General features: G+C 47.8%; 1 protein-coding gene across 1 annotated transcript in view; it reads right to left on the minus strand.

Annotated features, from left to right (window-relative positions):
* Positions 1-21,473, minus strand: part of LOC144147238 (E3 ubiquitin-protein ligase RNF10) — a 40,825-nt gene extending 19,352 nt beyond the window's left edge. The window contains exons 1-9 of the mRNA XM_077679315.1: positions 21,057-21,473; positions 15,390-15,589; positions 12,958-13,160; positions 11,580-11,879; positions 10,990-11,138; positions 10,249-10,397; positions 9,521-9,628; positions 7,743-7,821; positions 7,305-7,639 (exon numbers count right to left, since the gene is read on the minus strand). Of these exons, the coding sequence (XP_077535441.1) occupies positions 7,305-7,639; positions 7,743-7,821; positions 9,521-9,628; positions 10,249-10,397; positions 10,990-11,138; positions 11,580-11,879; positions 12,958-13,160; positions 15,390-15,589; positions 21,057-21,147 (1,614 nt within the window). The 5' untranslated portion in view covers positions 21,148-21,473. The remainder of the gene's footprint in view (positions 1-7,304; positions 7,640-7,742; positions 7,822-9,520; positions 9,629-10,248; positions 10,398-10,989; positions 11,139-11,579; positions 11,880-12,957; positions 13,161-15,389; positions 15,590-21,056) is intronic.
* Positions 21,474-23,490: the final 2,017 nt, after the last annotated feature.

The following is a 23,490-nucleotide window of genomic DNA, read 5'->3' on the forward strand; positions in this document are numbered from 1 at the left end:
TCAACAAAGGTCAGCCAGGGATAGGTACTGTCGCTTCCAACGTGCTCAAGCTTTCATTTGCCGTCCCTTCCGCAATAAAACTTCCCTTTTGCAAATGCTGACCCAGTTACCCACCACAGTTCAGAAATTGCTGCTGGGTGACTCCAATTTGTCTCTTTGCCACATGAGCCTTGCAAGAGCCCTCACTTTTTGGAATGTTTGTGGAGGCACCAATTTATAATGCAGCCGTGCCAAGACACCTCTGCCTTGGGCCCACTTCAAAGACTATACAGCTGCACAATTCCAAATATTCAAACAACAACTTTAAAACTGTTCGAACCGGAAATCATTGCAACTGCATGCTTCCATCAACAATTACAGCATTCGCAGTCAAAGCCCTCTACAGTGAAATGCACAGAAACGTTGTTGCTGTGAAATGGTCAGGTCAAGGGAGGGGGCCACCCTTGCAACTGAAGATTATTCAGTTTTAAAAAACGCGCTAATGTACAAATACCTTTTCTTCATGGGGGCAGAATCATGTCGCTAAAAAAAAAAAAGACTTCGGCAAAGGCCTGCTTGCTATCTGAAAGTGTTTCCTTTCTTTATTTTCTGCTCCATGTGATCTTTGCGCATTGCAGATAACATGCTCATGTCTTCCCAAAAAGACCATTGCTGCCCGCACATGTTTTTCTATTTGGTGTGGAATACTGTGCAATAGATGTTAAACATCAGAAGCATTTTTATTCGGGTGCTTGCGTTGTTGCCAGATGGCAATCTTGACGTAGTCCGAGTAAGGCGCACATTACAATCGAGTGATCACGGAAACCACTCCCATCTGATTGTTGCCCCTAAGGAATTAACATGCACTTGTCAGTTGCACAATATGACTGGTCGACAGTCATCATCTGTGTTAAAATGCTGTCTGCACCATGTGCCGCGTGAATAATTTTCAAAATAACTCAGAACTTTCCGAAACTTCCACTTCTAAGTTTTTGCATAACAGTTCCAAGCTTAGAAATCAAATTACTCCCACATAAACCTGCAAAAAGATCGCTACAAAGCATGCTGGCATCCAGGTAACGTTGGGGGATGACAGGCAATTACCGTATTGACTCAAATCTAACGTGCCCTCGATTGTAACGCGCACCCGTTTTTCGCGGTCCGAAGAAAAAAACGCTATGTCCTCGATTGCAACGCGCACTAAACTTTGAATATTTAATACAAAAATTCAACTTTTTCTCACTCGCAACAAGCAAGGTTTATTCCAAAGGTGGCATGAAATGAAATGTGCCGGTTATCGCTGGCAAGACAGTCGCCATGACGACGGTCCGGGGCAGCGCCGTTGGGCGGCACCGGCAGCACGTTGTCAGTCGTCACCGCTGTCGGATGACTCCTCCTCACTCTTGACTGCCGAAGCATGTCGTCTTCGATGCCGTCCATATCATTTGAAATGCCACACTTCATAAACACCTTGCTCACCATGGTAGGCGGGATCGTGCACCATGCATCCTTCGCCCATCCGGCGAAGTCTTGCAAAGAAGCGCACTTGATCCGGTTGCTTGGTGTCAGTTCATGGCCGTCACCAACCGGCCACTCGGTGTAGAGCACCCGAATCCGGTCTTTGACCGGCTTGTTTAGCGAAATGTCCAGTGGCTGCAGTCGTGAGGTCATGCCACCGGGAATCGCAACAAGGTCAGTGTTGCAAGCGGCGCGCTTGTCCTTGATGCGCTCGTCGAGGTGACACCTGAACGCGTCCAGAACAAGCATCGCGTGCAGGTCCAAGCTTGCACCGGGTCGCTTCCGCAGCACGTGGCCGATCCAATTGGCCACCAAGTCCGTCGTCATCCACCCCTTCTCGTATGCGCGCACAATCATGCAACTGGGAAACACAATTTCTTTCGGGAGCATCTTGCATTTAAAGGAGCCATGAAGAGAAAACAAAAGTTTGTTTTATTCGAAAGATTAGGTGTTTCATAGTACCCCAAGCGCTTTCCCGGAAGCAAATGATGCTTTATTCACTGAGAAATAAGGCAATTTAAGCCAAAATTTTAAATCTCCCGCTAAAATTGCACATTTGGTGACGTGAGCAACGGCGTCACACGGGCCGGTCCATGAAACAGATACTTAGTATGTCGACTCCGTATAGCACCCACACGCGGGAGTCGACCGAGACGGCGGCCATTTTAAAAATACTTGTAAAACCTAGTGCACCCGCAGCCCTAGTCATGGAATCGCCTGATCCGGAGAACAAAACTCTCGCCGAGGAGCTAGGGCTTGCATTTAAGGGGAGACGCGGGTCTTGGAATCCCGAAATTTGGCCAAAAAATCGATTTTTAGAAATCGCCATTTTCGGAAAGTAGAGCTATTTTTCTACCGGTTAGCAAAATATCCAGACCCAGGAGTACGTATTTGAGCCATAATATCAATTTATAGCACCGACGCCCGCTAAAATCGGCCAATATTCGACGCGAAAATAGCATTTTTTCGACGACTCGCCCCTCGGGTTCTACATGCCCCACGGCGTCCATCTTGGTCTCATTCGAAAGCGCGTCTTTTCGTTTTCAATTCCCCGCCAGAACCACTCCGTTTCGTCCATTGGTTGCGAGTAAAACCGGGGTAGAAAAGAGACGGAACGCGCCGCCCAATTGGCTACTGACTGCACGTGACCGCAGGGCGCAACCTCATTGGCTGGGCGCCGTGGGTCGTCTGCTCGGCACTCTCATCACAGTGCAACGGCTCATGTATTCATCTATGCGAGGACCGGCAAAAGCCCCGCATGGCGTAAAAATAAAGTAAATATGTCTATGGATAAGCGAAAGGAAGAACTAGCAGTATTAAAAGCGCCTGGAGTACGATTTTCTGCGTGTCTGACGACGACTTTTCGCGAGAACGGCGCCGAGACGGAGGTAGGCTTAGCGCCCCCGCGGGTTGCCGAGACGATAGCGTAGCGATATGATTACGCCTGCGTGGGCACTAAGTTGCGTCTATCTTTCGATCAGCAGCAAATGGAAAGAAAAGAAATGATAAAGTGGAGGATGCCGCACGCCGACGTCGCAAGGGAAGTGTGTTCATTCTGTTATCAACGATGCCGCGGCGGGTCGGCCCGCACTCCGGCGCGCGCTTCCTTGTCGGCAGGTTACCATATAGATGAGCGATTTGGGAATTATAAATGCTCGCACTGAGCACAATGTGCGTTAGTGACGTGATATACGAGTAGATTAGACCGAAAACGTGGTTATCCCACCTAGCCAAGCACATGCACGTTACAGAACAGTGGCGGGCATTCCGTTAGCAGCCCCTTCGCTGCAACTCATTTCACGCGATGCAAATCCGATTTGATTGCTACAAATGAAGCAGTAACATAACAAAATAAACGTTTACAACTGTGGTGCACGATCGGCACCTCAGCCCTAGTCGCCTAAGAGTGACGGCGCGCTGCCAACAGCATAAAAATTGAAGCAACGTTCTGGCTTTGCTTTTGTTCAGTTTTTCTGCCAGGTGCCATCTGTAGACAGAAGATTTCATAATTTTCCCACCAACGGATTTCAGCAAACTTGGTATGCTCTTGTTGAGCGAAAAGCGAGCTACATTCTAGAACCTTTCTTTTTTTCATATGCTCAATAGATAAAACTGTCACTTGTAGTAAAACTTCAACTGCGATTTTCTCAGCTTCCCTTTTTTTGCATATGTGCCTAGCCTTACAGGGGTTTTGAGGTAGTTTTTTTCAAAGGATTTCTACAAGTGTTATACCGTTGAATTCGGGATAAAATGAACTGCATGCTGAAGCTATTTTAATTGGCTCATTTTGCCTCAAATAAATGTTATGAGTTATAATTAGAGGTCATTAAATTTTCAGAAAACTGTACTTGGCATAATTTTATTAATTCTATCCAATCAACTATCTTTACAGGAATATAAATAGCTTCAGCATGCATGGCAGGTCTTAAGCTACACATCCATACCATTTATTTTAAGAAAAATTTAATAAAAAGTTCCTTAAAGGCCCGTAAGAAATTACTTAATTAGGCTCTAGTGTTTTCTTTATAACTCAAAAAATAATTATACCACTTGAAAACTAATTACATATTTGAAATGAGGAAGACAAAACACATATGCACAGTGATTTTCATTATCACAGACCAATTAATAAAAAAGTTCATTTCAAGACCCACGTCTCCCCTTAACAACCTCACACCACTTGAACGCTCAATGCTTCTAAGTGCACGAGCGGCAAGAGTTGTGGGATACGCGGTGGACGAGAAAGCGACCATTCCGCGATAGCCACAACAGACGAACGCCCTGCCGTCGGCACCGCTGCCTCGTCAGCCCCATCGCGACGGACGAATACAGACTGGTACGTATGTGCCGTATTTTTATTACGGTTAATAATAGTTCAACTTCAGTAGCAGTATCGCTTATGCCAGTTGGCCGGTGTCGTGTATGGAAAGCCGTTCGCGCGAGCTCTCTGCTTCGACCAGAAAGATACGAGCGTCAATGCGCGGTGTTTACGGCATTTTTCCCCCAAGGTCAGAGCGCCTCGAACCCGAAAATTCGTCTGCGCGATGGCGAGATGTCGAGCTCGGCCAGGCGCTAGTTTCGTACGCATTGGCGCACACGCTTGCGTGTTCGTTCGGAACTTCAACCGTTTACTCCACCGTTCTTTGTCATAAAAAGAATGTGCAGTATGTTTCACGGGCATTTAGCTCGCTATGCAAACTGTAAGCCCTGCCTAACATGCGTTTGCTTTTGCCGGCCTCCGCCAATCGCAGAGCATTCCCCAGTGACATCATAGGTTCTGTTGCGGAAAATGAGCTGGTGGGTCGCATGGTCATTTCCTTTTTTCCTAATTATGTAGCTTATTTGAGCGAAGTTTGCGTTATAAGTGGTGTCGTTATGGTTCTAACGAGGCAATCTTTCGAATGAACCAAACTTGTGTTTTCTCTTCATGGCTCCTTTAAATATGAAGTAGGGGGGAAGTTTGTGCCCGTCCACAGTGCAGCAAAGCATTGCCGTCACTCTCGTTTTTTCGTGGGCAGAGGACAGCACACGAGCTTGCTTCGCGCCCTTCTTCTCCATCATTGTGGTGGTGGGCATGTCGAAGTATAGCGGTGTTTGATCCACGTTGCCGATTCGCCCGAGCGTGTGGTTGTTCTTGTGGCGCAAATTCAAGACATACCACTGAAATGTGTCCAGTTTTTCCTCAAACTCCACCAGCAACTTCTGGCATATGCTTGTCCGCTGGCGAAGTGAGAAGACTTTTCTTTTCATGAAATTTGTTATCCAGCACTTGCTGGCTTTGTACTGCCTCCGCGTTAGTCCTTGCTGCAACACCAACTGCATTGCTCGAATCTTCAGCTGTCGTTGCGGGTCTCTGAGCCGCTCACTGCTGCTGCACATACTCTGCCAGCGGGTCCTCTATTTCGGGATATCGCCCCCCTCTTTGGTTCGCTGAAACCTTTCCGTGTCGCCTTGCTTGCGAAAATTTTCTCTTTCTGCTGGCGCCAGTCCCACATGCTAGTCTCCGGAACACTGAACGCACGTGACGCAGCCCAATTCCCATCGGTTTCCACGCACAAGATTGCTTTCTTCTTGAACGCAGCATCGCAATGAACCCGCCGTGTCTTTGCAATGGGAAATCACATGGCAGAAAGAACAGAGGAACGCAAAAAAAAAAAAAAAAAGGACTATGCCGACAACAAAGGCAAACATGCGCTGACTACGAAGTGCTGGCTACGCGTTCAGTAGTCAAGTGGCCATCTTGAAACATCAATCGCGCCGCAGTTTTGAGTCGTACTCAACTGTAACGCGCATGTGATTTTGGGACCTATTTTTCAGAAAAAAAGGTGCCCGTTAGATTCGAGTGAATACGGTATATCTTATTATGGCTTGGCTGGGGCTCTATCTATACCTTAGCTACATTGTCATCACCATTTAACGATGATGCCCTCCATATCGGTGGCACGTATGTATGGTGCTGTGCTGTAGGAAGCTGTTTCGTAGGTAAGAAAGCAACAAGACAGCAACGACTGTGTGTGTGTGTGTGTGTGCACTTGTGATGCTACAAATGTATACTACCATGAGATTCTTTTGTTACCCAATGTACAAAAAAAATGCAAATTTCTCTTGAAGAAAATTTCGCCTATACGACACAGTCCAGAGAAAGTTGTTTGCTGAAGAGGCAATTTTTGCACATCACTTATTATTCGTAACCGATCCAGAACCAAAAGCTCTTCGTTGTAGAGGAAATTATGTCGAAACAGAGTTCATTGTATCAAGCTTTGACTGCATTTGAATACTGGTGGACCTTTTTTTTTTACAGCGGAAAATGACAGCAACTGCCTTTTGCCAGTTGATCCCCTTCTTAGACGCCACACCGCGTGCCTGTCGTCAGCCAACTGCTAAGAAGGGTTGCCCCACACTCCAACATCACCCTGAAAAATATCCTGGAGTATAAACACTTGGTAATCACAATTTCTGGGTCAAATGAGTGATGCTGTGCAGGCTGGAGCAGCAAGCCGTAGAAGGCGCAGCCTTGGCTGGCCTTCACTATTCACCAGCCAAACCTGAACTGTTAGTCCTCCCACCCACGAAATCTAGAGCACCACGAACCCCTTGAATTGCGATACACCTGAGGGGTATACACCCACACCACGGGTAATGCAACTAAGCATACTTGGACTGCCTCTACAACAGGACCGACGCAACACTGCATACATCAGGATATTATCAGCTCATGTAGCGCAAATAATTGGGCCTCTTACACGAATTGTAGCACGACAACAGGGCGCCAAAGAAAAAGATGGGCTAAAACTAGTACAAGCATTCCTTATAAGTAGGATTACATACGCGTTCCCATATCTTAGCTTTATGGAAACGGAAAATGAGAGAGTGGATTGCCTAATTCGGAAGGCTTATCAAGCCGCTCTACGAATACCCCCAGGAGCTTCCACTGACAGACTGGAGAGCACAAGCGTGTACAATGCGGCCACAGAGCTTATCCAAGGAGGATTGCACGGGGCAGCTTGGCCGCCTGATGCACAGAGCAGCCGGCAGAGCCCTTCTAGACAGCCTGCGCATTGGCTACCTACAAAAGCCCAAGACAAAATCACTCATCGAAACCGTGACTAGAAAGAACATCATTATTCAGCCCCTCCATTGAAACGTGCACCCCAATATCATTAAGTGGCTGGAGCAAACGATGTATCCATGAACCTTTGCGCTTTTTACTGGTCACCTATACAGGGTTAATAGGTTGGATGTGCCTGCAGCAGTTAACTTAGTGAGGGTTGAATCACGCCAATGCTCATCAGGGTGAGGCTGCTCACATTGTCGATGGAGGCACCCTCAATCTCCACGATGCGTGCCGTGATGGTGGCCGGTGCCAGCTCCAGGGCGCCATAGTCGCGCACCAGCATGCGGGCATTGAGTGCGTGCAGGAACACGGCCTGTCCGTCGGCCGCCTGGAAGTAGTAGAAGCTGTCGGCACCCGGAGCGGCAGCCGCCCCTTCCCGGCCACTGCCGTTGTTGTTGTTGCTGCTGTGGCCGCCATGGCCAGCGTTGCCTACGGGCATCTCCAGGTCTTCCGCACCCACAACGCTGTCCTCTGCACCGCTGCTGCCACTGCTCAGGCAGCGCTCACGGCTGCGCACCGGACGCACATCTGCGGCGTTGCACAGGCACGTGCAAACACTACATGAACTCACTGCACGAGGGAAAGGCATGATTACAGCAAAGCTGGGAGTGCCACTATCAAAACCACGTACCTGAGGGCAGGTCACACAGGATGTCTGCTGCCCCATCATTCCTGGCACTGTTTGTGTTTTCATCCTGCGTGGTTACATCCTGGAAGCAACAACAGGAAAATTGAGGGAAAACAACAGGAAGCTCACCGCACCTTCAACCAAATGTGTAGGCACAAACAAGATGCAATAATTAGGGCGGGATCAGGCTTTCAACCACTAAAAAATGACCAAATCCGTTATTTTGAGTCCCATATCCAGCTCCTATGTTGTGCGCTCTGTGCTTGCGCAACTTTTTCACTAAATACCGTTGCAAAGTGACACTGATAAATAATTAGCCTATTTACTTGCGTAATGAACCCTCTCACATAATGACAATAATGACCACTTTTTTTTTCTTGAGAATTTACTTTCTTGTCACCTAGCATAAAAAATAAGGCGCGGGAATGTTTTTATCTCCGCATGGTTGCTGATGCCGTAGACGACTGCAGTAACTTGATATCATGCCACAGTATGTGAAGAAGCGCATTCTAACAAAAAGAAATCTAACAAAAGAATTCTAACAAAAGAAATGCCACGGCTCCTAATGTAAAAATTGCGCGCTTTCAGAGCGCCACCTGATGCAAACAAACCTTCCTGCGTACAGCGCCATGACAGCAAAGCACCAAACGGACTCCGCACTCCTACCCTGCTGTGCCGTTCCGCAACTTCACCATTACGCACCATGGTTTTGTTTAGCTGTGCTCCGACGTTTTTTTGTGCTCCTGGTGTGTGGCATATGATGGGGCAGTATACAGCCCGATTTAAACTGAAAGTGGTGGAGCATGCATTCATGCACATGGAAACCGTGTGGCTGGGCGGCACTTCAGTTTTGACCCAGTGCGTGTATGCTACTGACGAAAACAAGAGGTTTGGGCAACGAACAGGGATCACCGTGTGTTTCATGGGCCCAAAAAAGGGAAGTTTCCTGGTGTGGGAAAAGGAGTTTTGGAGTTCCTTAACCGCACGGAAGACGATGTGCTGTGGGCCGACAACAAATATGAAGCCGCAAGCAATTTCTGTGAGGAGGACAGCTCCATGAGGACAGCAAGTAGGGGGCCACTGGCACGTTGTGAATAAAAAAGAAATCTCATTACAGTATTAATTACCTACATGCTTTTACTACAAAGGTAACGTTATGACAGCATCGTACATCTTTACTGTACGAAATTTCAACTTTCAAAAGTCTGTTGTAACTTTTTCCCGCATAATGAGCCCTCCCCCAAATTCAAGCTGAATTTTCTGGAAAAAAAAAAAAAAAAGAAGTGGATTCACTATGGGAGTAAATATGGTGTATCCACTGCAGAGCAAGACATTTGTGCAGGTGGATGAGAAAAAAAAACTGAAATTTGTAATCCATTTACCTCCTCAACAGCATTTGGAGGGCCATTTTGCTATTGATAGATCAGTTGAACCATTGCCTTCTGTTTTCTGGCTGCCTTTTATCGCTGTTCACTCAACAAATGGAGAAAAGGCAAAAAAGATAGACGGCATAGCAATGCAACAGACAGATTGCACAGCGCAACAGGCTCTGCAGTTCGAGCATGTTGAAAGGGCCTCCCCAATGCGATTGCAACGAAAGTGTCATGGCCATGGCAAGAGCGCCTGCTACGTAGGTCGCGCTCAGAGTTCATTCGAAGAAAACCAGGAAAAATACCACCTCAAAATCGATTAAACAGGACAGATGAAGGTTTGCTGCACTGAGGTCTTATCCAACACTTCAGTAGGAGTGAAGAACGTGAGAGCAGCTCTGAGATTCTCACCTCTTCCGGGTCTGCCTCCCTGGCAGTTTCCAGCTGTCCCTGGCTGTTGGCATTCACGTCCAGGGGCCCCACCTCTTTCTCAAGGTCCTGCCTGCGCTGCTGCAGGGCCTGCACGGCACACGGGCAAGGGGAAGAATCAGAGGACTGAAGGACAGCCATTCACTTCCTCACGAGAAACAACACGAGTTCCCGTTGTGCCCCACTGTCAATACCTTGAGAAAGCTCGCTTAAAATCCTGAGGGAAATGACGACACTGCTACACCCTGCCCTCAACCTGCAACAGTACAACGTTCATGGTACGAAGAGCAAGAAAAGATGCAGTCAACTCCTGCATCAGCACGACTTGAAAAACTGAGAGATTAAAATAGGAACTAAAAGGACAATTTCAATGGTGGCGTTTTTGTTACACAAACTCCCGGAGGTTTTTCCACCCGAGGATTAAGCATGGTTTAGGCTGAAGCTGCCGGACACTCTTCTGTTTCCCCTTACTCAGGCAACCCTTAGTTTGGAATGCTTCCACCGCAATACAAACTTCAATGACAAACTTCACCCAGCACAAATCAATGCTACTTGGCAAGTTTCCCCCTCACCCAGCTTTTTCTGTGTACGTCAACAAGATCAGATCACAGGTGAATACGCCAGTTCTCCCCTGCTTGTAGCTCTGCCTAATGGTGCCTCCATCAGGATGCTGTCCCTCTTCCACATCAAGAGCGGCCCCCCTGGCTCACCTGCAGGGCGGCCTGGACGAAGCAGGCCTCGGGGGCGTCCCCCTCCTCGAGCAGCTGGGCCCTGAGCTCGCTCTCCTCCCGGTCCAGCATGGCCCCCAGCTGGCGCGGGCAGGCCACCAGCACCCGCTGGTGGCACGTCAGCCGCTCCTCTGCACAGACGGGGGGGAGGGGGATGAGCCACACGCTCACTCCACCACTTTGGACGCTGCTAGAGAGGACACAGATGCAGTTCCGAGGCCTCTCGGTAATAATCTGCGAATCCACAATACCCATCTCTTCCCTTGACAATGATCATGACAGTTAGAGGCTCCCTACGACAGACTTGCCCGTTTTGAATTATCTGCTCTACCCAGGGCAAATTTCATTGACTCACTCCCCTCCCATCCCCTCGCTCCCTCCAGAGAGGTTCTAGTTTCCATCACGGCGAGTTGGGCGAGTTGGTGTACTTGCATCTTGGGGAACAGCGCAAACTAACAGGGACACAATAAGAAAGAAGTGGACAGGACTAGCGCTGACAGGACTAGCGCTGGAAAGTCGGCGCTAGTCCTATCCACTTCTTTCTTATTGTGTCCCTGTTAGTTCGCTGTTCCCCAAGATTCTAGTTCCCATCCCTCTCTCACACCTTTTCCTGCCTTTGCACGTCTTTCACTTTTCACGTTGCCCCACAGCGGTTCCCCTAAGCACACTGCACAGCAAGCCCCTTTCCTCCCGGCCCGGGGGGACAGTCTGACCAGCACCCACCGAGGTCGACGTTGAAGGGCTCCAGCATGTCCAGGCGCCAGAGGTCAGCCGGCACGGGGTGGGCGCCGGCCTGGTTCTTCTGCCGTCGCATCAGGCACATGGTGATCTCGTCCCCTGGCTGGTAGGCGCGCCGCACCTGGGGTACCACCCTGTGAACGGGGCATCTCGGTTAGAGGCAAATGACAGAAGGCGATGAAGGCAGCAAAAGGACATGCAACAGCAGTAGGTGTGGCTGCATCCATTTACCCAGTGTTGCTCAAGAGAGCACATCTGGGGCCCAATTCTCTAACGAGAGGCCGTCGTTTCAAAACAACGGCCTCTCGTTAGAGAATTGGGCCCCTGGTGATGCCTACTTGGCATGCACCTTTTTTTTTTTTTTTTCAATAACATGCTATTGAAGTGCACCTGGCCACGAAATGGCACAAGCAGTGCAGCACTTCCAACACTGCTCTCCCTGCTGACAGCCACACAGCTCTCGCGTGGGAGGGGTAAAAAGAAACCGAACCCTTCGGCACACGTCAGTGTGCAAATGGTTCAACGAGCCTCCCCTCCGACCCCGCTTTGCCCAGACACAAGGAAGGAGGGGGCACCTGCGCAGCTGCTGTGCGGAGAAGGGCCGGTAGCAGATGGGGCAGGGCCGGTAGGGCCTGTCGGACAGGGCCAGGTAGTGCAGGAGGCAGGACCAGCAGTGCACGTGGCCGCAGGGGGGAGTCTGCGCCGCCCGGGGGGCGCTCAGGCACACGGGGCACCTCTGGGCCCCCTGCTCCCCCGCTTCCCCGACTCCTCCGCTCTGCTGCTGCAGCACCCGCACCTCGTGCACCAGCTCCCAGGCCACGGGCACGTCGGGGTCCCACCGGCACACTGTGCCCTCGCGCACCACAAACTGGCAGCTGCACACAATGGGCAGGGCACAGGGGGGGGGGGGGGGCCTTGGGAACACTGCCAGCATTCACTCAACCTTTGCCAGCTATGCTTTACCAAGAAAACAATGGCAACTGACAATTAACATCCTACATACAGTAGCACGACTTGTGGTATTCCCCAGGGATCCGTTCTGGGACCTATGCTATTTTCAATCTACTAGGGGTGTATATATAAAAATATCCTTCCCCCCTGATGGAAAGATGGCCTGCCAAAACCCAAAAGGGCTGCAATGCACCTCTGACAGGGACAATCTCAAATTCTGCTCATTCCCTTGACCCTCAAAATGAAATGAAAGAAGCAGAATCAAGAGTTTGCATTATGGTTTCAAACACCAAAGCTACAAGTGCTTTTGTGAGTTCCACTACAAGGAATGGCTACAGTTTAACTCGGACTAACCACCCTAGAGTCTTTTGGAGAATTTCTGCCTCTAGCCTCCACTAGAAAAACAGCCACTGCAGCAGGGAGTCATACCAGTGACCTTTTGTACTCAGTATTGTGCAACACTGATCTCCAATACCTCTGAACAACAGGTGGGGCATCTCACACCTTTTGCAGGAAATGTCCTTGCCATTCTCCGCGTTGTGTCTTGGTGAAGCAGGGTGGTTGGGCAAGTTACAAACCCCAAAGATATTCTTCATTACTGGGACCTTCAAAATGAGCAGCCACAATGTAGCTGTATGCTTTTTCTTCTTTTACTTAGTCTTGATTGGTTGAAGAAAAACAGATTAAAGGGACCACTAATTGTTTCGCATTCACCACAGCAGAGTAGACACCACCATGAAAGCCCTTTCACTTATCAAAGCAGCTGCCCTCACAAACATTGTGAAAAATCAGCAGCAGAACGTCTGCCTCCCAGGCAATAAAAGGTGCTATGCCATTTGTGCAGCCTTGTCCACAACATACATCCTTGCCACTTATCACCGTGTGGGTCCTCCGAGAAAACAATCCGAGCCCTCAAGGGAAGGCTGTGAAAGATCATAACGTACACACACGCACACGCACGCACACACTGCTTCGAATCTCTCCTAGATGAGGCCGACTCACTTGGCCTGCAGGAACTGCTCCTTGGAGTGCTTGACGGGGTGCGAGCGACCGGTGCGGTAGTGATGGGCAGACCAGTGGTGGCTCTGGTGGTGGTCGCTCTCCCGGGGTGCCAGAGTGAACTTGAGCAGGTGATTCAGGTTCACCTTACGGTTGCCCTTGCGCAGCGCTTCTTCGACGCTGTCGTCCTGCAGGCGGCGTGCTACCTGCACGCCGCCACCACCACAGGGCAGGGTGGTCAACGGGGAACCCAGCAGAACGCTCGCTTAGCACGCTTTTACATGCACGTACAGGCATCTCAATTTTGGGCTTTAACGTGCTGAAGCTAATCCTGGTCTATGAGGTACGCCATAGCAGAAGGCTTCGGATTAATTTCGACCACCTGGTGACGCCGAAATCTCGACACATGGATGTTTTCGCTTTTCGCCTCCATCAGGAAAGCTGCCACCGCGGCCGGGATTGAACCCGCATCCTTGGGATCAGCAGCACAACGCCTTAGCCACTGAGCCACCACGACGGGTATGTACATGCATATCAGAAATACCCCCAGCGCCACCACCCAATGATTATGGACAAAGTCCATGCATGCAAACATTGTGGAAACAAGGAAATGGCATCAAGATGTGGTGAAAACGTGGAAGAAACCACCTCGTCACTAGGAAGCCAAGGCGGGCTTATTCTATGAAATGAAGAGTACAAGTGAGCACAGTGAGTACGAGTAAGGTTTAAAGGGGAGAGAAGCTTCTTTCTCACTGGGAGGGTGGGTGCAGAAGGTTGTACGGGGACACGCGACAATGCAGCATGGCCTCTTTGCACTGTGACCTTGAACCATGAGATACTTATGTAAAACTAACGTTACAAACTCGTATAACCAAATAAAGTTATGCTGAGAAGGTCGGAGGTCACTAGAACGCAAAGGGGATATTTATTAATATCGTGATCAAACCAACCCAAACAGTTACAGAACAATGTCTGTATTAAGTGCAATTCATACCATTTTAGAAAAATTTGGCAACGGAAAAAAAAAAAAAAACACCTCCATGAAAATACAGAATTTGTCCGCAGCAGCACAGCTTTGTTCCAAACAGGACTACCATACCTACAACCATTGTAACCCTTGCTCAAATTACAAACAGCACTCTTCACAAAGATCAGTTGGCTATTGCTGGTGTTCTGAATCACAAAGCGTCTTGTCGTACTGATCATTCAATCTCAAAAATTATTTGGAACAACATGGCACAGTTGGCAACCTCCTTAAATTTTTTGCCACCTAGGTTTTATATAAAATCAAGCGAAGTAGTAATAGATAATTACCATTCTACATACAGTAGCACAACTTGTGGTATTCCACAGGGATCAGTTTTGAGGCCTATTATGTTTGTAATGTATTATACAAACAATTTATTTTCACTGTATATCACTGACCTCCAGCAGACAGGGTGCAACTCTACAACAGTAATGTGCAAATACATACGAGACTGCCCTTTTATTTTACAGGGATTCTCCTGTATTACGCAATGCTGCAATAATAAAAATGTCTGGTACCATAGACAGCTTCCGAAAAATCAATTTTATGAAAATACAGAAAAATCACTGACAATACTTCGCTTAATTTGTTTCTAAATTCTATGCCAATGCAGAAATTATTTCAGATATTTAGTGATTCTGTGGGATGGAGGGAGTGAAGGGGTAAGGAGACTTATCAATGCTAATTTGACCCAAAAATAGAAAGATGCTTGAAGAGCATCACGTCACATTAAGTTAAGAGCCTTTGGATTAGGAGCCTCGGCAAGTGCATTACACCTTACATAACATAGGCAAGGACTATGAACACTGCCAGAGACACTATTGAGTAACCAGTCGATAATGTCCACAATGGAGGCAGCCCTTGTATATGACGTGAATTGCTCCTTCACAAAACAAATCCAATCACTGATTTCGGCCATGGACTGCGCCTCACGTTATGCTAAACCATTGACTTGTTTTGCATTGCACTGCTCAACACTCTCTTGCTCTCCTACTCTCACAAGAGAAGGCTTGACAGAGCAACAATGCCACGTTTGCTACTCTCGGCAAGTGCACGGAAAGTTGGTCATTCCTTCAAGGTCAGCTCACCCGGGTTGGAGACAAAGCCCTCGCTATTGTAAACAAGCCTCATTGTTTCCTCTTATCTCTGCAGCTTCTCCCGTACACGTCCGCTGATAACATTTTGTGGGGGCAGTTAGTGGATGATAAGCAAAAATACTCGCTCAGGCATCTGCCACTTTGACCTGCGACAGTGGATGCTCTGCTGGCGGTGAGCTCAACATGTCGTTCACGTGGCCACGATAAAAGCTAATGCTACAACACAAACTGCGACAAGAGATCAATAAGAAGTGACAGTGGCCGTCAAAGCAAGCAAGCAAGCCAGCAAACGGAAGCAGCGTCCCCCTCACCTGACTGCGTTGTCCCTGTGCGTGGTGCTGTGGGGCCTGCGGGGGCGGTGGTGGCTGCCCCTTGGGCTGGGGCCTCTTGTCCGGAGTGGTCCGGTTGCGCTGGGGTGCCGGTCGACGGCCCCCCTCGCCCCCCTGCCCCCACTTTCCCCCCCGGCCCCCACCGGGCCACTGCTGCTGCTGCTGCTGCTTGCCCGAACCATCTGCAACGACGGCAGGAAGGGGGGAAGGGGTGTAAACCACACGTGCGTCCATACCCACACAAACACATCCCTGTGCAGAACCTTTCTGTGCTGGACGCGGGAACTGCCGGGTAACGGGGGCAAAGCATGCGGAAGACCATCCCCCTCCTGGACTACTATTTCTACTACCACCTCCAGTCCCACCTATGTTCATACTACTCACAGCTGACTTGAGAAAGCTGCACCGCATATAGAAAAAAAAAGGGGGGGGCCAATCTTGGTGCATCACACGGTGGAATTCGGCACAGACTGCTAGTAACAGAACGCAACTTACACCGCATCCAGGAAAATCATCAAGACCAATTTACACCGGATCATTCCAACCGATGCGGCAGGGCAATGCCGGTTGTGTGAGCCACTTTCATCAGGGGCCTCAGCCACCAATGAAAATGGCATTACGAAACTGTCACGGCTATTACTAGTGCTATAAAACTGCCCTGGATGTACAAATTCCCTTGGAACAGACTCTGCGGAGCACTTTGGTTTAATTTGGGACCCCAGGGTTCTTCAGTGTCCACCAAGTCTGACACAGTCGCACGTTTACCCACGCACAGCTGGGGAATGCTGGAGTAGCTAGCATTGTGGCTAGGATTACAGCTGTGCGACATGATGTTTTGTCCCTCCTGTCAGAGGGCCACAAACCACCTTATAAAATGAAAAAAGAACTTTCGTCACAAGTTCCTGGTGCAGGCCTCTAATTACTAGAGCGCATCTACATGTTACATACTACTAAAAAGTGTCCACGGAAAACTATAGCGAGTTAAAGTTTTAGTAAATTTGTTGTTATTCATGTTGCATTGTGCAGTTTCACTATTCTACTACTGTAGTAGCTGTAACAGACGACAGAAGAGAAAACATTGCACAACATTTCCAGCTGCCGCAACAACTACCATACCGGCATCAAACTGCTTTGCAATGTGCTTTCTTCCTACACCAGCTTTCAACATATTGATTTTACCCCATTCTACAGGAAGCATTGACTTGTTCACACACAGGTTGTAAAGGTTCAACATGTCGGCGATCCATTATACATATTTATCCCTACATCGTCAACGAGATTGTCGTCATATCAGTGGGGAGCACATTCCAACAGAAAGAGCACTTTCGAATGTCCTTTTTCTATTAAATATGCACATGTGAAGATTGATCAGAAGAGTGCTTCAAGAAGATGACCACAAGAGAGTGGCCGCAAGAACAACAGAATGCGGACGTGCTCAAGGAGCAGACTGGAACGCAGTTCAGGAGGTGGCTGGTTGCAGAACCAGAGGACTTTGGGTGCTGGTACGAGCTGCCAAGGATCGGAGACGGGCCCAGAGTTCCCGTAGGGGTCTACCGATGGTTTGAGACACGGCGACCGGCTCGAATCTACACCTTACAGTCCAAGACAAAACAGCCCAAGAAAAACTGACACCGCACCCTACCCGCAGAGCATGGTGCTGCCTCTGCTGCCTCGTCTGAGTCGTACCTTCTACTTCTCAGTGGCCAACGTTCCGACGCAACCTGGACCGACGACAGCCCACCACACACATCGCTGAGTGGCAACCACAACAGTGAAGCTGCGAGAACATTCATGTTTCCCCCTCATTTGAACTCGCAGTAGAGAACTTTCAACCCTTGCTTTTTGTTTTGCGCTGTGCTTCCTTCTTTAACCCTGTAATGTCCAACCAATAAAAAACAATATAAAAAATTCTAATGCTTTGTAACTTTGTAGTTTGTGACTAAAACAATAAAAAAATGCGAAGAAAAAAATTTTTTCTCCCAGGGTTTCAAAATTACATAGTATCATAAATGCGTAAAGAGTAAACATATATATACCTACATAGATAATGTAGGTATATAATATAGCATATACCAATTTTCATGTAGGTATATCATATGTATACCTACATATAAAGTGGGTATATAATGTATCATATACCCGGTAAAAAGAGTGTATCATACACCCATTGAATGTAGGTGCAGACCCACCGGGAATGCTTACGACGGAGGAATCCATCTTGCAAACTGCATTTGGGACTCAATGCGGCAAGTTATCAAGCTACAGATTTTTTAAAAACGCTTAGGAAGTATCAGAAATGATATTAGTGGGCATTTCTCGGCGGTCGAGAGGCCCAGGGGCGAGTAGAAAAATCTGAGAGATGGCGTATCTTTTATGATACATTGGGCATTACAGGATTAAGCAGTTTGCAATGCTGAGCCCATTCTCATCCTGTTCTCCCAAGTTCCATTCCTCCACGTCATGTGCCTACAAGGTGCTAAATGAATCTTCACAGCGTGTAACCCAGCCAAGAAACCTCACAGCCTCGTCTACATCAGGAGTCTCATACACACATCCGGGATGCGCCTTGCGTTTGCTAGCAGCCCACGTAGTCAGGCATGAGTACGAAAAAGTCTTAAGCACTTCACATGGGATGTGAATATAGAAGCACGAATGTCCAGTTGAACACCTGAGACACCTTGCTTCTACCTTGCATTGTTGAGGGGCTTTGTAATCTTGCCGCTTGAGACAGTTTGCTTTGCGGTACGCACAAATGCTTTCGGATGGCTTAGATGTGTACGTAATCAAAGAGTAGGCAACAGTGGTAAATTTGGCTGCTTGTCTAGTCACTTATTCTTCTGCACCCTTCACCTGGGGTACGCTGGAGTGAATGACTATTTCTCATCACTGCCAAGTTTAAGCCCGAGTGTGGAATGCCTCATGCTATTAAATGCTTTCGAAAAGGCCTCCTCGTGCTACTGAAGAGTTTAGGCTCAAGGTGCAGAACGCCTCATGGTACGGGAAACTTTCAAAGGCGCCATTTCTGTGACAGGCACTGGACACAAGCTTTGTTGCTCAATGGGTCATTTAAAAACTTTCGTCTGAAGCAAAACAAAAAAAACTATACACTCATCAAGAATACAATGGCTCCGGTGAAGACAGCTTTTCTGGGGTTTCCCCACTACGAATGACATTTGACCCACTCCTTAAGCCCCAGCCTATGTCCTCCCACTATTTTACGATACATTATCACACAAGTAATCTGTGTAACGCTTCACTCCTCCTCTCCCCCCTTGCCTCCTAAAGGGCCCTTGGGGTATTTCAGCCAAAAGCCTTAGATGTTATTAAAAACGAGAAGTGGTTGCCGGCGGCGTCAACACGAATGGCGCCGATATGGCTGCCACACTATAAAGAGGAAATAACAAAGACATTCGCATTCGCGTGGGACTTTTCACCCCATTTTTTGGAGCAGGACAAGCGTTTCCACTGCACTAACCTGGCGCCCTGCCCGGGTTAGCCTTGTGCACGTAAATTTATGAATATAATGCAGGGGAATAGCAGGTAATGATGCGCTAATAATTATGATTGATAGCAATGATTAGTAAGGTTGGATTATGATGTGTTCAGAGAATTAAGATTATTTAATATAAATTGTGATTTATTATTGATTGACAGTAACCTTCAGCGAGGTAGGATTAAGGTGGATTAAGATGTATTTAGGTGTATCATCGTAGGAATTAATGTGGTATAATATGATAGCGAGGTAGGATTAAGGTGGATTAAGATCTGTTTAGGTTATCATCATACAGATTAATGTGGCACAATATCAGTCAAGGTGAGGTTCATTTGAAACGAGTTGGATTATTGTGGATAAAAAAAAGCATGGCTGCTGTGGCGAAAGGCAGAAATGTACCATTGTGATACATTTAAATGCGAACGCAGTGTGTGGTTTTTAGTACATTCCGTGCATCCCGGCGATGAGCCGTGTATGCGCAGTACGAACCAGTTACGAGAGTTCATGTCCAACCTTGGTATGGAAAGACTATCGTCTGTTGAGCGCTCGGCATGAAGTAAAAAAAAAAAAGAATATAGTTGTATGCGCCGTTTTCACTCAGTGCAGCGACAAACATAATGCCCGCATGAGCGAGTGCCGAATGCGGTGCGAAGATAAATAAAATGCTCACATGCAAAACAATGGTCTTTCCATACCAAGGTTGGACACGAACTCTCGTAACTGGTTCGTACTGCGCATACGCGGCTCATCGCCAGGATGCACGGAATATACTGAAAGTCATGCACCCCGTTGTTCATAGTTCAATGTATCACGATAGTACATAAACGGTATGTGTCCCGAGAAATCTCATTTTGGCTCCTGATACGCATTACAAAACGTTCAGCACATTTTAGACACTAATCTGGGAAGCCAATTGGAAAATGCTAACCACTCCAATCAGGACCCCCTTAACTGAGTGATAAACAGCACAAAAAAAAAAAAAAAAACAGGACAGGAGGGCGCACACACACACAGTGCTGTGTTGCAAACACTTCAAGTTATTCCTTTAAGCCATATTGCATTCATTTAAGCGATATTCCATTAGGCCATATTGGTTAACATGTAATGCATATGAAATGATCGAGTGAGAAATCCGTCATTGTTTCCTCTTCCCATTTTATCTTCGTTAGTACACTCGCCTCTCTTTATATTATGTTTGCTGGCCTGTTTTCATGGGGGTGAAATTACCGGGCCTTGTGGTAAATCTACAGATTTAGGTCTCTTGGGGTTGTGATGTATGTATTGGGATGGTTCAAAGCACCATTGGATACACTTTGACAACCTTACAGTAGCCGTTTGCTGGCTATGCCTGCAAGTTTCTGTTATCTGCGCAAAACTACATAGCCACAAGTTCGTCCGTTTTTTACAAATTTTCTTTGCATTCTAGTTTTTTTTTTTTTTTTTTTTTTTTTTTTTTTTTTTTTTACGCTGACGTCTTACCTCTGAACGGCAGCTAAAGATAGCATACTCGCAGCAAACTTCACGCAACAGCGGCACCTAATCGTAGACTTAAGGCACGGCGACAGCCGTGAAAACTGCAGCGTCATCCCGCATGCATATGGAATCTCAGTTATACTAAACTAACGAAGCGCATATCACGTACGCAGGTGAGCTGTACGCAGGTGAGCTGTTATCCGGCTGAGAGTAACGGTCGCTATGTTGTCGCGATCGAGGCAACGCGCGTGAATTGCTGAAATACACTTCTCTACAGTAACCTCAAAACACGACGCTGAAAAATAAAACAAATCTGACACACGTGAACAGTAGGCTCACATCACTGCGCAGAATTGCCGCAGCGTGAATTACGCGAATCAGCTGACGGAAGAGGTCGGCTGATCTCGGAACCGAAACCAAAATCTCAGGGAAAACAGACACAAGATAGGCCTACGGCGCGTTGCGCAAGCGGCACCCCAAAAACATGGCAAGGAACCAGCGAGAGGTCAACGTCAAGATGATCCGAACCGACACCACTTTACCGCGCTACAGGTCGACGCGTGCTAAAATTGAAAGAGGAGAAACGGCTGAACAACAAACGCTACTACTGCGCAGTTACGGGTCGCACGATAAGCCACCACCCGTGGCGAGGCACGAGTGCGAGCAGCAGAGCCTACTACTACCTTGTTTGTTCTTCTCAGTGTTGGCGTTCCCCTTGGGAGCGGACGACGAGCGGGCAGAATTTTTCTTGTCCATCGCTGGGGGTTCTAGCATGGGCGACGACGCGGCGATCGTCGACGGCAGCAGCGCGGGAAGAAGCGGCGGCGACTCCAAGAGGAGTGGCGACAGCTACCTGGGTCTTCATGGCCGAAACAATTCAGAAGAGCTGCATATTGACACACCGGAGAATAAAACTTGTCTACTTTGGGAAGTCCAGTGGTAATTTAAAAAGGAGGGCGGACGTTGACGGGCGCTGAATCACCAAGAATGGGGGACGTCGGTATCCCCCAATCGTCCGATTCGGACGAAATTTGAGCTAGGCACCGAATGGAACTTCCAGCTTCGTCGCAAAATGGCGACGCAGCGACTGTGGACAATGTTGCCAGGGGAAGCCCACTTTCTGGCTGGATACAGTGGAGCGCGTTTCACGTTTTTCGTAGCTGTTGAACTTTCCGCACTTTCAATGAAAAGCCAGGGAATTATCACTACATCTGAAGCTTATAATAACTGACGCTTTTATCGATCCAGTAAATCGGCCGCAATGTGACTGGCAGACCTAAAAGCCGGTGATCCAGCAAAAAAAGTTCGAAATTAATGACTTGCTGCTGGGCAGAGTTGATACAAAAGGGTAAACCGCGCAAACTTCAGTCAACCACAGAAAATCAAAACACAAATAAACTAGAGTCCTGATATCTCTGCGGTGGTCGTAGTTCGCGCTTTTCGTTTCGAAATTAGGGCGCATTCTCATGGACTGAATAAAGGCATGGAAAGAAGAAAAAAAAAGCGCGTTTGCAACACATTTCCTACTTGGCCAATCCCCAGAGTGGGTACGCGCCATTGATTTTTGGTACCAACCAGCCATCCGATTTTACGCAAGTTTATTTGGCATTGTGTGAAAGCATGTTATGAGCCCCATGAGGCGAAATACCCGGCGTTGTGATCAGCGGATGACAGAAAAAAACCACCCACACAAAATGACGTCACAAAACGTGAGAGGACGTAAACTCGAACCCGACGAAGCGCGCGACGGACGTACTCACCTCAAGTTACGTCACCACTACTCTATACCAACGCCTCATAGAACACGGCTTTTGGAGCACACCTGACCTGTTTAGGCGCATTGAATGCGAATCCATATGTATGGCTCCCCCCTGCTAAACTTTAATGGCAAGCCAACTTTAATTCACTGCTACGTCACGTGCTTGTGCTGGTTCTATGCAGCTACCATGATACTTCATCTTTCGGATGGACCACCGTGGGATGGACACATACTTACTCAGGGCGATTGGCAAGTGATGATGATGATAGCAGCTATCAGAAGATCCCAGCCAATTTGCCATTTATGTTCAGAAAACACACTATCACTCACCCCCGATCCCAACCCTTTCCCCGAGCAGTGGTTAAGATCTGCTGATTAGCTCCTATTGCACTGACCAGATCACTCTGCTCAACCGTGCAAGGGCTGCAGCCAAGGGTGCGTGCACCAAGGTGAAACCACTCCATTGCGTGATGGCTCAACGACCACCATGTGCTCAATTAAACGCTAATTATCTGTTTCTCTCTCTATCTACGACATTGACGTACCCACCCGTAATTCCAACACACCCACCCACAATAAGTGGCGAGAGAATCTGACTGCTGCAATAAGAGCTGTGCAGTTTTCACTACGGTAGTGCTCTGGCACCATTTCTTGGCTTTTGCATCCCTACACATATGCAGTTTTAAGTGTGTTTGCCGAATTTTTTACTTTTGGAATATGCAGACAAGGGTCATACGTCTCTCTGTGCATTCCTAACCCTACATTGAAAATGAGCAGTTGTATTTTTGGCTCCATAAAGTGCACTCTGATTGTCGAGATGACAGACAGTGCAAACGACGAGGACAAAAGGAAGGTCGCAAGACAAGCACCTGCCTCGATCATGTCCTTCCTTCCGTCACCTTTCGTGCATTGCAAGCTATACCGACAATAAATCGCCTACCCACGCAACCTTCCACATCACCACGTTGAACTCTGATTGCCTTATGTGATGACTTGGACAAACACAACCTCTGCTAGTGGTTTGTTGCTTCAGTAGAGTACCTCCACTTGATGCAGGACCAAAACTCCTTCCATGGTCATCATTTCAACAATTTGCAGGAATAGAAATAAACATTTCCAGGTATAATGTTGTGTATCTTTTCCAGGCGTAGGATTTTCACTCATTGGTCAACTTTCTTCCATGTTCTCCGAATGGCGCTTGTTGAAGCTTGCAGGTAAAAAACTTGTAATATGCGTAGTCTTAGCATAGCTTACACAAAACAAATACCTGCTGCACATGTACGAGAGAGTTTTCTTTCTCTGCTTTTTTCTGTTCCCACTCATTCCCTGCACATTGCTCACTCGTTTGTTCTTCAATG

The sequence above is a fragment of the Haemaphysalis longicornis genome, unplaced genomic scaffold (genome assembly GCF_048455015.1).
Source record: "Haemaphysalis longicornis isolate Haplotype H1 unplaced genomic scaffold, Haemaphysalis longicornis Haplotype H1 scaffold_7, whole genome shotgun sequence".
NCBI lineage: Eukaryota > Metazoa > Arthropoda > Arachnida > Ixodida > Ixodidae > Haemaphysalis > Haemaphysalis longicornis.